Below are 15,163 nucleotides of genomic sequence, written 5' to 3'. Positions count from 1 at the left end.
GTATAAAGTTTCACTTATACAAGGTGAATAAGTTCTAGAGATCTGCTGCACAACATTGTGCCTGTAGTTAACAGTACTGCCCTGTGCACTCAAAGATTTATTAAGAGGGTCGGTCTCACTGATTACTACACGCACATGCACAAAAAAAGCAGCAGACACTCCATGACTCACCAGCTCCCCTACTAGGCTGAATGATTTTGAACATCTGTCCGAAAGATGCTCCTACACATGTGCACCAGGACACATGTGTAACAAAGTTCAGCCTTATTCTAAATAACCGCAAACTGAAAACCACCCAGTCACCCATCACCAGCTGAATAAGTGAGTCCCATCTTGGTAAATATCATACAACGGAACACAGTATAGCAATGAAAATAAATGAACTGCGTTTATGTATACTGTAACAACAGTATACATAGGTTTATTAGGATAAACCTAATAAACCTTGGATTGAATGAGAACCAGACACAAGCTCTTTCACTCTAATAGTATTTGTGAAGTTTCAAAACAAGCAAAACTACACTCTTATTTGGGGTGCTTGAGCAATTGGCAGAGCTATAAAGAAGTGCAAGGAGATAATTGTCACAGAAGTCAGGATGGTATTCACTTTAGAGGAGGCTCTTGCAATGTTCCATTTCCTGTTCTAGGTGGTGCCTTTATGGGGCTCGAATTACTACACGCACATGCACAAAAAAAGCAGCAGACACTCCATGACTCACCAGCTCCCCTACTAGGCTGCATGATTTTGAACATCTGTCCGAAAGATGCTCCTACACATGTGCACCAGGACACATGTGTAACAAAGTTCAGCCTTATTCTAAATAACCGCAAACTGAAAACCACCCAGTCGCCCATCACCAGCTGAATAATGAGTCCCATCTTGGTAAATATCATACAATGGAACACAGTATAGCAATGAAAATAAATGAACTGCGTCTATGTATACTGTAACAACATGGATAAACCTAATAAACCTTGGATTGAATGAGAACCAGACACAAGCTCATTCACTCTAATAGTATTTGTGAAGTTTCAGAACAAGCAAAACTACACTCTTATTTGGGGTGCTTAAGCAATTGGCAGAGCTATAAAGAAGTGCAAGGAGATAATTGTCACAGAAGTCAGGATGGTATTCACTTTAGAGGAGGCTCTTGCAATGTTCCATTTCCTGTTCTAGGTGGTGCCTTTATGGGGCTCGAATTATAAGTATGCCATAATGAAACATGTATGTTTTATGAACTTTTAGAAATATATCTTACAACACAAGATACATTTCCACCCCTAGTAATGGAAAAAAACTTATAAATATGCAGACAAGTGGCATAGCTGTTTCTCAGCTTCCTCTGTTCATACCTGTTTTCCCCCTAACAAAACTGCATTTGACGACAACTAATTGTGCATTCAATTGTACCTCCACTCCTCTGGGGAGAATGAATAAAGGCCAGAAGCTGAAACCACTGCTCCCTTCGCTATAGATGGTTAAATATCAGAACTAAGTTATGACCAGTAAGGGAATCCGATGTGCAGATACTGATGCCACTTTTTTATTTGCTTCTTACCTATTAACACTTCCTTTTGACGAATCCATTTTTTAGTCTCTGTCACTCCACATATGCTCAGACGTTTACTCAGTCTCACTTACAAAGTCCCCCTTGCTAGGGATTACAGTGATGCTTGAAGAAAAACACACACAAAGATTAGGATTACAAGCACTTACCACTACGGACTGTAACCCTGTGCGAGGTGCTCCTCTTGTTACTGCTGGATGGCAAATGGGAGTTCCATTTCCAGCTTTTTGAGGAAACTGGATGAAGAGAATCTTAACCTCTCAAGGTAATTCTGAGGAAGGTGGAGAATCAGGATTGGGCAGGGATTATGCATTTGTATCCCCCCTGCTTCCTTCTCCACTGTTTTAGAGTGAAAAACATCCTAGTAGAAAGAAGGTCTTGCTTGAGAAATAGGAAGTTGCAATTATTGATCATAATTTGGTAATTTTAGAAAAAGCCACCTTCCATCAAAATTCATTCAAAGCTGCCTGGCAGAGTTGAATACATTTATATGATTTTTCTCGGTTTTAGACTTCAATATAAAATTCTTTCTGAAAATACCTCACAACTCTGACATTCTCCCTCTCTGGAGAATGAAGTTATTATTAGATATTCTTTTACTCTAGGAAGAATGATACCAGGTCAAAAGGAAGGTGTTAAAATATTGCAGATTTGTCTCAAAATGCCTGTGTTGTTTGCATTCTCTCTCTCATCACACCCCCTTTCCTTCACCCTGGGATAAATGGTGGAGGCACAGCTCCTGGGTTGTGCTCCAAGATCCTCAACCTCAGATATTCTTCCGTAGCATTTTCTGATCTCATTCTGCAGAGTTGCACCCAGAGGGAAAATGGAGGGAGGTTAACTATGTTTAGTGCTGGAAGAAGGGGCACATGCAATTGTAAACCAGAATTTCTGCGCCATGTTTCCACCTCTGAGGATGCAGAAAAAATACGGGGTTCCTCTGCAGTGTTTATAGTTGAACTAGAGGCCCAGTGCATGAAATCCATGCACTGGGGGAGGGGTGTCCCTCAGCCCAGCCTGTGCCCTCTTGCAGTACGGGAGCCTTTGGGGGATGTCCAACTGATGGCTTAGGCCCGCTCCTTGTCGGACAACATTAGCGCTGCTGTGGAGGTGGGAGAGACTCCTGCCACCACTGCTGCACTCGCCAGCCGTCAGCCCGGCTTCTGGCTGAGCAGCACTGACCACCAGGGGACTGCCAGCCAGATCTTTTCTCAGGAGCAAGGGGAGGTGGAGAAGCCCTGAGGGCGATTGGGGCCAGCAGCCACCACTCGCACCCGCTGATAGCACTGAGCAATCAGGGCAGGTGCCAGGCACCAGCAACAGGTGTGAGTGGGGTTGACGCTGGCAGCAGGTGCAAGCGCCAGGCGGGACCATGGCACACGGGAGCAAAGAATTTTCAGAAACCACCAGAGGCTCGCCCCAATGACAGCGATCGGCACCCTGCCTTAGTCTGGTGCCCCCACTCACCTGCTCCACCATCCTGCCTTGGCCGATGCCAACTATGTTCCGCACACGCCCCCTGGTGGTCAGTGCACATCATAGTGACCAGTTGTTCGGTTGTTCGGTTGTTCTGCCGTTTGGTCTATTTGCATATTAGCCTTTTATTATATAGGATATTCATTCGTTTCCTGTCTTGCTGAGCTGTTGGTGTACGCTAGGCACAGGGCCATGAGGCATGTATGCATGCGGTGGTGAGGCGGTGGTGAATGGCACAGACTGTGGCATGTCTTTAAGTAGTTTCAGGGCTCACAGTTGGTCCTGGTGACAGAAGCCCAGCACGCAGAGCAGCGGCCGTACAGCATGCACTCCCAGATTAGTAGTCCCGACTGAGAGCTCACGTCTGCCTACAGCAACATCATGTGTGTCCCCTTAAACTGATGTCACCATCTCTCCATGAGTTCTCTTTTGTTGGCGTTTGAGTAGATGCTTCTTTTGCGATAGCCATTTATTCCAGATTTCCTGGCCATTTTGTTTTAGTCATGACTCTTTGAGGAGCAGAGAGATGGGTTTTTAAAATCTAATCTTAGAGTCTTAATTTGCTCAACTTTGGTACATAATGTGTTGGAATTACTTTGATATCTAATGGTATTTTATTTTGTTTGTTTTTTCCTTTCTATAGTGTAGCTTTTTTCTTTGCTCTCCATTTTTTTTTTATTGCTTTCTGTTAGATCGATGTTTATATTTTTCTCCCCATTTTTTTCTTTTTCTCTACTGGTTTAGAAGCCATAGATAATATTTCTATTATTTAGAAATTGCCCTTATGTTCATAGAACATAAAATTTAAACTATTTGTGCAAACATCTTAACTATATATTCTTTCTTATAAAACTTGAAGATACAGGGTAGGGCAAAAGTAGGCTTACAGTTGTGAGTATATGGAACACAGAGTTTATTCTTATATTCTTATTTATTAATTACTGCATTATTTTCCATATGAATAACTGTAAACCTGCTTTTGCCCCACCCTGGATTAAATATTTCTTCATTTCATGGGAGAAAAGTACCTCGGAATGCTTTAATTATGCGCTGATATTCTGCCTCCCATCTTCCTTGGAATAGTTGTCTAGAACCATTGTTCTGTGTTTATTCTTTTCATTTAAAAATTTTATTTTATTGTGTTTAATAATTACAAAAAATAAATATCAAATTATTATGTGTCACCTTTTATTTAAAAAAATTTTTTTTCTTTATTGATTAAGGCAGTGATGGCGAACCTATGACATGCGTGTCAAAGGTGACACGCGAACTCATTTATTTGGTTGATTTTTCTTTGTTAAATGGCATTTAAATATATAAAATAAATATCAAAAATATAAGTCTTTGTTTTACTATGGTTGCAAATATCAAAAAATTTCTACATGTGACACGGCACCAGAGTTAAGTTAGGGTTTTTCAAAATGCTGACAGGCCGAGCTCAAAAGGTTCGCCATCACTGGATTAAGGTATTACAAATGTGTCCTTATCCCTCCATTGTCTCCCCTGCCCTGCCCCAGTCCTGCCCTCACCCTCACCCCCAGTTGTCTGCATCCATCGCTTATGCTTATATGCATGCATACAAGTCCTTTGGTTGCACTGTAAAGTTTAGCATCTAAATTGTTTTTCAGTTATTTATTATATTTATTAATATACTTAATGTCTTCCTCTGCTTGCCATTATTTCTTGCATCTCAGTTCTCTCTGGGTTTGCTTTTCTTCTTGCTGAAATTCATGCTTTATTCAATGAGGTTATAAATCTTATTAGTTTTTACATATATGAAAATGTCTTTATTTTACCTCTACTCTTAAGTGATACTTCATGCATGGAATGTTAGATTGAAAATTATTCTTCTTTACTATTTTTTGTTGTTAATCCTCACCAGAGGATTTTCCCCCCATATACTTTTATTTTTAAATATATTTATAAATATATTTTTATTGATTTCAGAGAAGAAGGGAGAAGGTGAGAGAGATAGAAACATCAATGATGAGAGAGAATCATTGATTGGCTGCCTCCTGCACGCCCCCTACTGGGGATCGAGCCTGCAACTGGGCATGTGCCCTTGACTGGAATCGAACCCCGGACCCTTCAGTCTTCAGGCCAATGCTCTATCCACGGAGCCAAACTGGCTAGGGCCCCCATTGATTTTTAGAGAAAGTGGGAGGGAGGGAGAAGGGGGAGAGAAAGAGAGAGAGACAGAGAGAGAAACATTGATGTGAGAGAGACACATCGATTGGTTGCCTACCACACGTACCCCATTGGGGCTGGGGATTGAACCTGCAACCCAGGTCTGTGCCCTTGACCAGGAATGGAACCTATGACCCTTTGGTGCTTTGGGGGCGTTGGGGGATGGGTGTGTGTGCACACCACTCTAACCACTTAGTAACACTGGCAAAGGCTTCTTTAGTCTTTTAAAGTTATAATTTAATTATTTTCTGTTATCTCTCGTTCCAATTAAGGAATCTGCTGTTAATGGAATTGTTATTCTTTATTGGCATTTTCCCCTTTACTTTCTGGTAATTTTGTAGATTACTTTCTTTGTTGTAAAACTTTTATTTTTGTTTGTCCCTTTTGATACTTAGCGAATGCTTTTAATCTGAATATTATGTCTTCCAGCAAGTCTGGAAAACTTTCAGCCGTTTTCCTTCAAATATTGCTTCTTTGTCTTTTTCTCTCATCTCTCTTTTGTAACTCCTATTAAATGCAGGTTGGAGCCTCTTAATTCAGCCTCCTGTCTCTTCCTTTTCTTTTTATAATTTGGCTTTTAAAAATTTTCAGTGCTGCTTTATGGATATCTTTTGATGCTGTCTTATAAATCACTAATTTTTCTTGCAATGTATGTAGAATAGTTTACCTTCACGAATTAAATTTTTATTTAAATTATTATAATTTTAGTGTTAATGGTTCTTTTGCATATCTGCCTATTCATTGCTCACATCTCACTTTATATGTTGTCTTTTTTTGTATGAATATAATTGCTTTCTTTATCTCTTTGAGGATTAAAAACACTTTTTAAAAAATTATTTTAAAATTGTTCTTTTTCTTTTTGTTGGCCTTCTGATTTTTTAGTATGATTGCTTAGTCTGTTTCTATTCGCAGATCATTTCGTTTTTCCTATTCTCTATATTGGAGAAATTGAAATGTGGTGAGGATTACAAGATGTAGTTTGAGTCAAGAGTAAAAATTGTGATTCGAATTTAGGAATTTAGAAGAATAGCTATGTTTCCTAAAGCAGAACTGTTCTTTATTGCTGTTCACTCATGGAAAAGCATCCAGTGTTATTCTCCTATTGACTGATTGTCGTTGGGGCTCACATGGCTTTATTTCATAATAGTCATTACAAATACTTGATTGGGGCTGGATGTGGGAGTGAGGACTGGAGCAACCGGAGGAGGGATGTTCTTTTGAAGATTTTGGTCACATTAACTGCATTAAATATTTTGTTGATTAAATAATTTTTATTGTAAAATACTTTGTTTTGCAGTGTTTCAGTTCCTAGTGTTTATTAACTTCCTCCCCCAAATTAGCACTTATATGGTAACATTTCCTTTTCATTTTACTATAGGTTTGTAACCAAATTATTGGAAGACCTTATCTTCTTTGTTGCTGATGTACTTAACAATGGGCAAGAAGTTCTGGATGTGGTTATCACCAAGCCAAACCGAGAACGTCAAAAATTAATGCGGGAACAAAACATATTGGCACAGGTAAATGTTTTCATGTGCTAAGTTTACATATTTTATTTTTTGAATTATACTATCAGGAAAGTCCTTGGATTAGTTGTTTATTGCTATGTAACAAGTCACCCAAAATCTTGGTGGCTGAAAACATCATCAGATACATACAATTCCTGTGGATTAGGCATCTAGGAGTGACTTTGGTGGGCAGTTCTTGCTCAGGATTTACCAGGCTGCGGTCATCTCAAGGCTCAAATGGGAGAGGAATCACTTCCCAGCTCACTTATATGGGCCTCTCCACAGGGCTGCCTTGAAATAAGCCAGTCAGAGTAAGACACATGATCTCACTCATATGTGGAATCTAAAGGGCAAAATAAACTGATAAACAAAATAGATCCAGAGACATAGAGACATGGAGCAGACCTTTGAATCTCAGAGGGAAGGTGGGGGTGGGTGGGTGGAGTTCAACCAAAGAACTTGTATGCATATATGCATAACTCTTGGACACAGACAGTGTGGTGAAGGCCTGGGGCAGGCTTTAAGGGGTCCATGGGGAAAAAAGGGGGACATCTGTAATACTTTCAACAATAAAGATTAAAAAAAAAAAGAGTTGGCAGCTTGCCTTCCTTAGAACTGAGTAGTCCAAGAAAGATCAAGAGAGGGCACCCAGATGGAAGCCACAGTCTTTCTATAGCTTAACTAGTGGCCCGGTGCACGAAATTCGTGCATGGGAGGTGGGTGTCCCTCAGCCCAGCCTGCACCCTCTCCAATCTGGGACTCCTCTGGGGATCGGGCCTAAACCGGCAGTCGGACATCCTTCTTGCAATCCGGGATTGCTGGCTCCTAACCGCTCAATGCCTGCCTGCCTGATCGCCACTAACTACTCTGCCTGCTGGCCTGATTGCCCCCAACTGCCCCCAACTTCCAGACTGTTCACCCCTAACTGTCCCGGCCTGATCACCCCTAACTTGCCCCAAGCCGGCCTGATTGACCCTAACTTGCCCCCCTGCTGGCCTGATCTCCCCTAACTGCTTCTGCCTCAGCTCCCTCTGCAGGAGGCGACCTGGCGGATCGGGGAAGGCACCGCCCCCATTACCCCACTGCTGCTGCCACTGCTGTCCCGAGCCTTGGTCCTCACAGCCACTGCAACTTTGTCTGGAAGAACATCCAGAAATTGTCTGCTCTAATTAGCATGTTACCCTTTTTTTAGTATAGATCCTAGAAGTAACATCCCATCAGTGCCAGTGCATTGTCAAGGAGACAAGATTCCATAAGGGTATGAATTCTAGGCGTTAGCAAACCCTGGGGGCTGTCTAAAAAGCTGCACATGGCCAGACTATCTCCAGAAAATGTACTGGGATAACTTTCTAGGTAGAATGTCCAGGAGAACTTGGAAGCTTCCTATTTCTTTCTGTCTCTTCCATAGGAAAGTAGGGTGATCTGTTCATCAGTTCACAAGTGCTCTATAATATATTCTAGATTTTACCCTGGAAGTTCTTTCTGAAATTGTTTAAAACACAGCAGTAAATTAATTCACTTCCTAATAATATGCATATATGAACATGCCTGCTTTTATGCATTCTTTTTGTTCTGTTAATTGCTTTATAAAGTAATGGCCTTCTGCATTCTTTAACTGTGGACTCAAGGAAGATACTTAAATAAAAATCATATTAATATATGTGTGCTATTTGTGAAGCTGGGAAAGGAAAAAATGAGGCATATTGTCAATTAATATTCTGTAGCTGATTGTCTGAAAATATAAAATTAATTAAAATTTTTCCTCAAAGGTAAGTTGCAAATCTAATGAGACAGAGTCTTTTCTGACAATAGCTTTTGGGGTGTGTATAAAAATATGTTTATTTCAAGGACTTTTAGGGCCTTGAATAATTTATTAATATTGTAACCAACATGTCAAAACTTTATTTCAGTATTATAAGTATAAAATTCAAGGTTTAGTGAATATAGAATTATTGAAGAAACGTTAATTCATATTATATTTCATGAACTAAAGGATAATTTTTGTTCATTTTGCTTTCTTGTATTAATGCTCATGCCCTTTCCTAGGTGCTTTAAAAATTTTTTTATTGATATTTATAAACAGGAAGGGAGAGAGGAAGAGAAAGAGAGAGAAAGAGAGAGTGAGGAAAGAGAAACATTGATGTGAGAGAGAAACATCAATTGGTTGCTTCTCGCATGCGCCCTGAGTATCAAACCTGCAACGTGGGTGTGTGCCCTACTGGGAATTGAACCTGCCACCCTCTGGTGTACAGGATGATGCTCCAATCAACTGAGCCACACTGGCTAGGGCCCTAGATGCTCTTTTATAAACAATTTACTCATTCTACCAGCTCATCACTAAGTGATCCTATGTCGTCTTGCCGCCTAAATGAGTTAAATTCCTCAATGCTTTTTAAATACTTCCCAATTAGTAACCTTAGAAGAAGAATCTGGGTCACTGGGTACCACCAGCTGTCCATGTGGGTCCTTATTTGCTGATAGATTCATTGGTTTGGCCACATCGTTATGTACCAAGAACAATAAATTGTTTTATAAAGAAGTTTAGAAGCAATATTTGTAGGCAATTTTCTGATGTCAGCTTCAAGTGAAAATAAATGTTTTTTATATTATTTTGATTAAAGAAAGCTATATAATAGATGTAATTATAAAGCCTATAGAAATCAAACTATATTTTAGTTCATCTGAATATGTTGATGTAACTTAGTACAACCCAACATCTTTATATTTCTTATTTTAATAAAATGTAATATCTAATCAAAAGTAAGTGTTTTATTTAAATAATGTTTTTGTCATTCAATTTAGGGAATTCTTTTATCAGTATTTTTCTGTTTCTTAATATATTGATCCTATATCCTAAATCTTTTTTTCCCCCATTAATATTTCAAAAGTGTTTTTGAATCATTGTGCTATTAAAAAAATTAAAACACATTGCAAAACATCTGTCTTCATTCATCAGAATAGGTGGTTTTCATTTTGTTTTGTTTTCTGGTAGGTATTTGGGATTCTTAAAGCACCCTTTAAGGAGAAAGCAGGAGAAGGCCCCATGCTGAGACTCGAAGATCTGGGGGACCAAAGATATGCTCCCTACAAGTACATGCTGAGGCTCTGCTACCGCGTGCTGAGGCATTCGCAGCAGGATTACCGGAAAAATCAGGTCAGAGGGCGGCTGGTCACGACCTCTGTTTAACATTTACAGTATGGGCAAGGTTCATTGGTGACTGTTCTAGAACATTTCAAATAGGAATGGAAAATTGCACTTTGCAATGAAATGTGTCATATTGGGAACACACAGAAATGACCTGTATGTATTTTTGAGCTGACATGTGCATTTATTCTTCCATATAAAATTAGAATTGTTGCGGGAGGATGTCTAAGTTTGTCTGTGTGCACGGTATTAGCTCCTGCTGGGCCAAGGGCATGCAGGGTACATCATGTAAAGAGGACTGAGACATTTCTCTCCTTTTTAGGAGCATGTGAGGTATCACATCATTATGTAAAGGCCAAAGAGTTCATTGTCTTGTGGGAAAGATATGGCTTGTGCATCTGAAACATAAGGGAAAGGCAGAGAGGGGGTGTGAGAGATAAAGCATTGCCGGAATTCAGAAGAGGAATAGCTCAGCTGTGGCTGAGGGAATCCAGGAAGGTTGCTTGGAGAAGGAAGCACTGGAGTAGGATGAGAATCGTTTTCATAAATTGTAAGGGAACAGGCATTTTAGAAAAGACGGATCTGTGAAAAGAGAAGGATGGATGCTAGAAAGGGCACTTTTGCCCAAGACATTCCCAACTGCAGAGACAGGGAGGCCAGGTGTATCTAGGGACATAGTTAAAAGTTGTCAACTGCAAGTGACATTTCTTTTGTCTCATTTTTTATCTTAAACTTATGTAATATTTTGCAATGTGTTCAATAATATACATGTTTGGTTGTTTAAGATTATTAGGTAGACTAGTGTCCCATTTTTCTCTTAGCCAGTTTGAGAGATGAGTGTATAATTAGGAAATGTTACTGGTGAGTTTAGTCCGTGAGGAAGGATGGTGTGAGAGAGGGCTGGTAAGGCAGGTTGGGCTAAGCCATGTGTAGGGCCTAGGACAGGGGTGGGCAACCCCTGGCATGCGTGCCAAACATGGCATGCCAGTAACTTTTGCTGGCACGCGAAACCCTCTCTTATAATCTTCCATTTACAATTTTTTTCTTAATATCGACTTTTTTATTTTTCAGATAAATTCAGTGTAGGTGCATCTTAGATAAATAAATAATTTTACATAACAAGTTATCTTAAAGACCATAGACATGGATTGGCGAGAGAGGGGAAGAGCAATTTCTATGCCTCTGCCTTAACTCTCCCTGCCTTCCTAGATCTGACCAGTGTTTTGGTTTCATCCACATATGCTTGTGAATCTTTGTTCTCAGTGATGAATTTTGTTGTCTCGTAATAGGAATAGCCTGACAGATGAAAGTAATAGCTCGTGCATATCTCTGAAGGTCACGAAATATAAACGTGATGTAAAATCTCTGTCATCAGTGATGCAGCAGCAAAAGTCCCACTGATAATATCAAACGGAGTCATAAAGTTTTCTGTCGGACTATCAGTGTACATGTATACATTAAAAAGTAAATGTATTTTTCATCATCATATACTGTGTTTTTGTCGCTCGAATGAATTTTATTATTTCTTCATGGTTCTTCACATACGCACACCTTAAGAGATGTCAAGTAGGCATAACATGGTCTCAAAAAATTAGGGTTGGCACGCAGAAGAATTTTGAGTCAGAGATTTTGCTGGTTTTGGCACACACTCACAAAAAGGTTGCCCACCCCTGGCCTAAGACTTCAGGCCTAGAAGTTGGAGGTTATTTGGGAAAAGTTAGTGGTATTTATTGAGTGCTTACTTTGTACCAGGCTCAACTCTGAGCACTTTTTACAACTTAACTCAGTACTGAGTTAAGAAGAAGAACCGAAGCACAGACAGTTTAAATAACTTGCCAAAGATGATACAGTTTTAAGACTGAAGACAGTATTCAAACCCAGGCTCTTACTCATCACACTGTTTCCTTTTAATAATTTGAATGGTTTTTGGCAAGAAAAAAAAATTTTGCTCTAAGAAAAATGTGTTAAAATACATTGGTTTTGAAATTCTGTTTAATGATTAAGAAAAGGTCTAACAAGAATATGTAAAACAGATTAGTCAGAAGATAACTAATATGACAAGGGGCAAGAGTGAGGAAGGCGACTATATAAACAAATCCTTAAATACTTTTTAATATAATCCTACTTGCAAACATCCTTCTTCCCAAGTGAAAATGCTGTCATTGGAATTATTTGTCCCAGCTTCACTGTATTCATATGACATACCAAGATAAAGCGTTGTCCTTATTTTATTGGGAAAAAAATTAAGTTCCAGAACATTAAATCTGCTTTTTGTTTTTTTAAGAATATATGACTGTGGATGGACCACCCTTTATCTCTTTTGGGATGTCTTTCAAGATGTAGATCATTGAGCTGACAAAAGAAAACAATTCCCAGCATTCCCTAGAGTTAGATTTTATTTTCCTTCATATTCCGTGCACGTTCCAGTTCAATACCTTTCTCATTTCTGTTGAACTAAGAATGCTTTGTATTAAGCATAGACCAGTTTTCTAATATTTTTAGAACATGATTTTAAAATGTAAGCAGACTTATGTTCTACTTTTTGCATAATTACCTTGTTTCCCTTTATCCGTAGCTATGTTTTATGGAGTCCTCAGAGGGAGTTCTTTTGTGATTTAGCACTAACCCATATTGAGTCTCTGTTTATTTTTATTTATAGGATTTGGCAACATCTCTAATTTCTTTTGATTATTTGTCAACGTCTTGACCTATTTATCAAACATCTTGGAGGTTTGCATCATACTGTAGTATAATTACAATAGTCACAAAAGTGTGTAAATCAATATTTGTCTTTAAAATGATGTACTAACAGAAGACAGTTCCTTTATTTAATTGGCTATCCAACAGAAAGCCATTATTTTGAAAGGCCACAAAATTGCTGCCTGAAATATAATTAGATTTGTGCAACCAATATAATTTTTAAGGAATAGATAGGTTCCAATAATAATAATAAAAAAAGCAAAACCACTTTCTAATGAATGAATTCTCCCAAATAACAGAGATACATCCCCAAGGAGAATACCCAGGAAACAGAAGTGAAAACGTTTCAATTGTAGGAGGGGGTAGGCTTACCAGTCTTGCTTGTACACAGACTGTGGGAAATGAGCAATAGTGGCTTGGAATACAGGAGAGTTAGTGTGAAGAATAAGGAACACATTAACTAATGCATGATTGACACTCCCCAACGACTTTCTCTTGCCCTTAGCGTAACATCTTTGTCCTTTACTACAGCCCGCGAAGATCTACCTCTCCAACCTCAGCTCTTGCTTTCTCAACTCAGTTCCGCACTCTGGCTCCAGTGGCCACCCTTTGTTTATAGATCACAAAAAGCGTGGTTTCACTACCACAGAGCCTTTGCACCTGCTACTCCCACAGCCTAGATGGCTTCTCTTCCCACGTTGCCTCCTTTTTATCATTTTCATCACTTCAGTATTTTCATCATTTCTATCCTAGCTCAAATGTCACTTCCTTAGCATCTGCTCTATCTGAAGTTGCCACCTTTCTCCATCCTTTTAGTTGTTTCATTTCACTTATCAACATGTAAAATGATCTTATTTATGAGCTCATTTACCTGCCTTTTTTTGCACTAGGTGAGAGCTCTATGAAAGCTTATCTATCTTGTTTACTGCCTTATGCTGAGTGCCTGGAATGAAGGAGGCTTTTAAGAAACATGATTGGATGAATGGATCAGATCAATTAAGTGATTAATCATGTTATCTTATTTGATAGCTTTTTAAAGGTAAAAAGTGGTAGGAAATGTTATCATTATTTTAAAGAGAAGATTTAATAGGTCATTGTGGCATATTGTACAAAAAGAAAAATCACCTAGGTCTACCTGCATAATTCTCTGTGTAACAGTATAGATCACAGAGTTATTTTCTTTCCATAATTATATTGAAATCATTGCTTATGACTTAATGAGTGTTAGAAGAAGGGCGTCTGTTAGGGTGGTGAAATCTTTAGTTGCCATGTCATAAAAATTGTTACTTTAACTAGGTTTATTGTTTTTCTCACTTATACTTCAAGAGTATAAGCACCCATATTTAAAAGTATTTCTGTGTATATAGTATTTTTGTCAAAATTAAATTAGGTATATGCTAATATTTTCATTTCCTTCCTTAAAAAGTCCTATTTGTTGAAGAATTATTTACTTGCTTTTCTTTGTACAATAATTTTTAGTGGGTTTTATGTTATGAATAATTGAATCAGTGTTGCTGACCGTAATGGAACCTGTCATTTCTAAGCTGTTTGGCAGTGTATTCTGACAGCCTTTCTTTTTGCAGGAATATATTGCTAAGAATTTCTGTGTCATGCAGTCCCAGATTGGCTATGATATTTTGGCAGAAGATACCATCACAGCTTTGTTGCACAACAACAGAAAACTACTAGAGAAACATATCACAGCAAAAGAAATAGAAACATTTGTCAGTTTACTCAGGAGAAATCGTGAGCCAAGGTTTGAAGTGGTTCATGCAACATTCTTTTCTAGGGGGGATGGTGGCTTTTTTGCTGTATTCTTAGAACTTTTTAAAGTTAAAATTCTTTTATATCCCTTTTATGGGCAAAACTAGATGAGGCTTATCTACACTAATAAAAGAGAAACATGGTAATTGGCGTACGACCGCTACCCTTCCCATTGGCTAATCAGCATATCCTTATGCAAATTTACTGTCAGCCAAGATGGCGGCCGACAGCCTGGCAGCTGGAAGCGAGCAGGGAGGCTCACTTGCTCCAGTGACTGCAGACTCCAACGTTCCCCACCTGACTTGCCGGCCTCTGAGTTGCAACTCTAAGCAACTATGTACTATGTTGCAAATGTAGAAGCTAAACAAAAGCCCAGAAACCAGCTTTCAGCCTGCCGGGATCTCAGAGCTGAAGTTATACATTGTTTCGATTATAGAACGGCAAACAAACCAGATACCAGCTTTCAGCAGCGGAAGCCTCACAGCTAGAGCCAAAGCTAAAGCGGGCCCAGAATAAAATAAAAAAAAGAGAAAAAAAAGGAGCGGTTGGGAGCTTCAGTCAACAACCGCCAGCCTGAAAGCAGCCCTCAGCCCCTCACCCAGACTGGCCAGGCACCCCAGTGGGGACCCCCACCCTGAAGGGTGTGTGACCAGCTGCAAACAGCCATCATCCCCTCATCCAGGCTGGCCAGGCACCCCAGTGGGGACCCCCACCCTGATCCAGGACACCCTTCAGGGCAAACCAGCCAGCCCCCAGGCCTCTATCCTATATAGTAAAAGGGTAATATGCCTCCCAGCACCAGGATCAGCGGAGCC

The 15,163-nt window shown here is 39.4% G+C and overlaps 1 protein-coding gene across 7 annotated transcripts in view; it reads left to right on the top strand.

Annotated features, from left to right (window-relative positions):
* Positions 1 to 15,163, top strand: part of ITPR2 (inositol 1,4,5-trisphosphate receptor, type 2) — a 401,602-nt gene that overhangs the window by 91,438 nt on the left and 295,001 nt on the right. For all 7 annotated transcript variants that reach the window (XM_014544263.1, XM_014544267.1, XM_014544268.1 and 4 more), the window contains 3 exons: positions 6,610 to 6,751; positions 9,732 to 9,893; positions 14,168 to 14,340. In XM_014544263.1, coding sequence (XP_014399749.1) covers positions 6,610 to 6,751; positions 9,732 to 9,893; positions 14,168 to 14,340 — 477 coding nt within the window. The remainder of the gene's footprint in view (positions 1 to 6,609; positions 6,752 to 9,731; positions 9,894 to 14,167; positions 14,341 to 15,163) is intronic.

Source organism: Myotis brandtii, unplaced genomic scaffold (assembly GCF_000412655.1).
Source record: "Myotis brandtii unplaced genomic scaffold, ASM41265v1 scaffold358, whole genome shotgun sequence".
NCBI classification, from domain to species: domain Eukaryota; kingdom Metazoa; phylum Chordata; class Mammalia; order Chiroptera; family Vespertilionidae; genus Myotis; species Myotis brandtii.
This window is presented reverse-complemented; position numbering and strand designations above follow the sequence as displayed.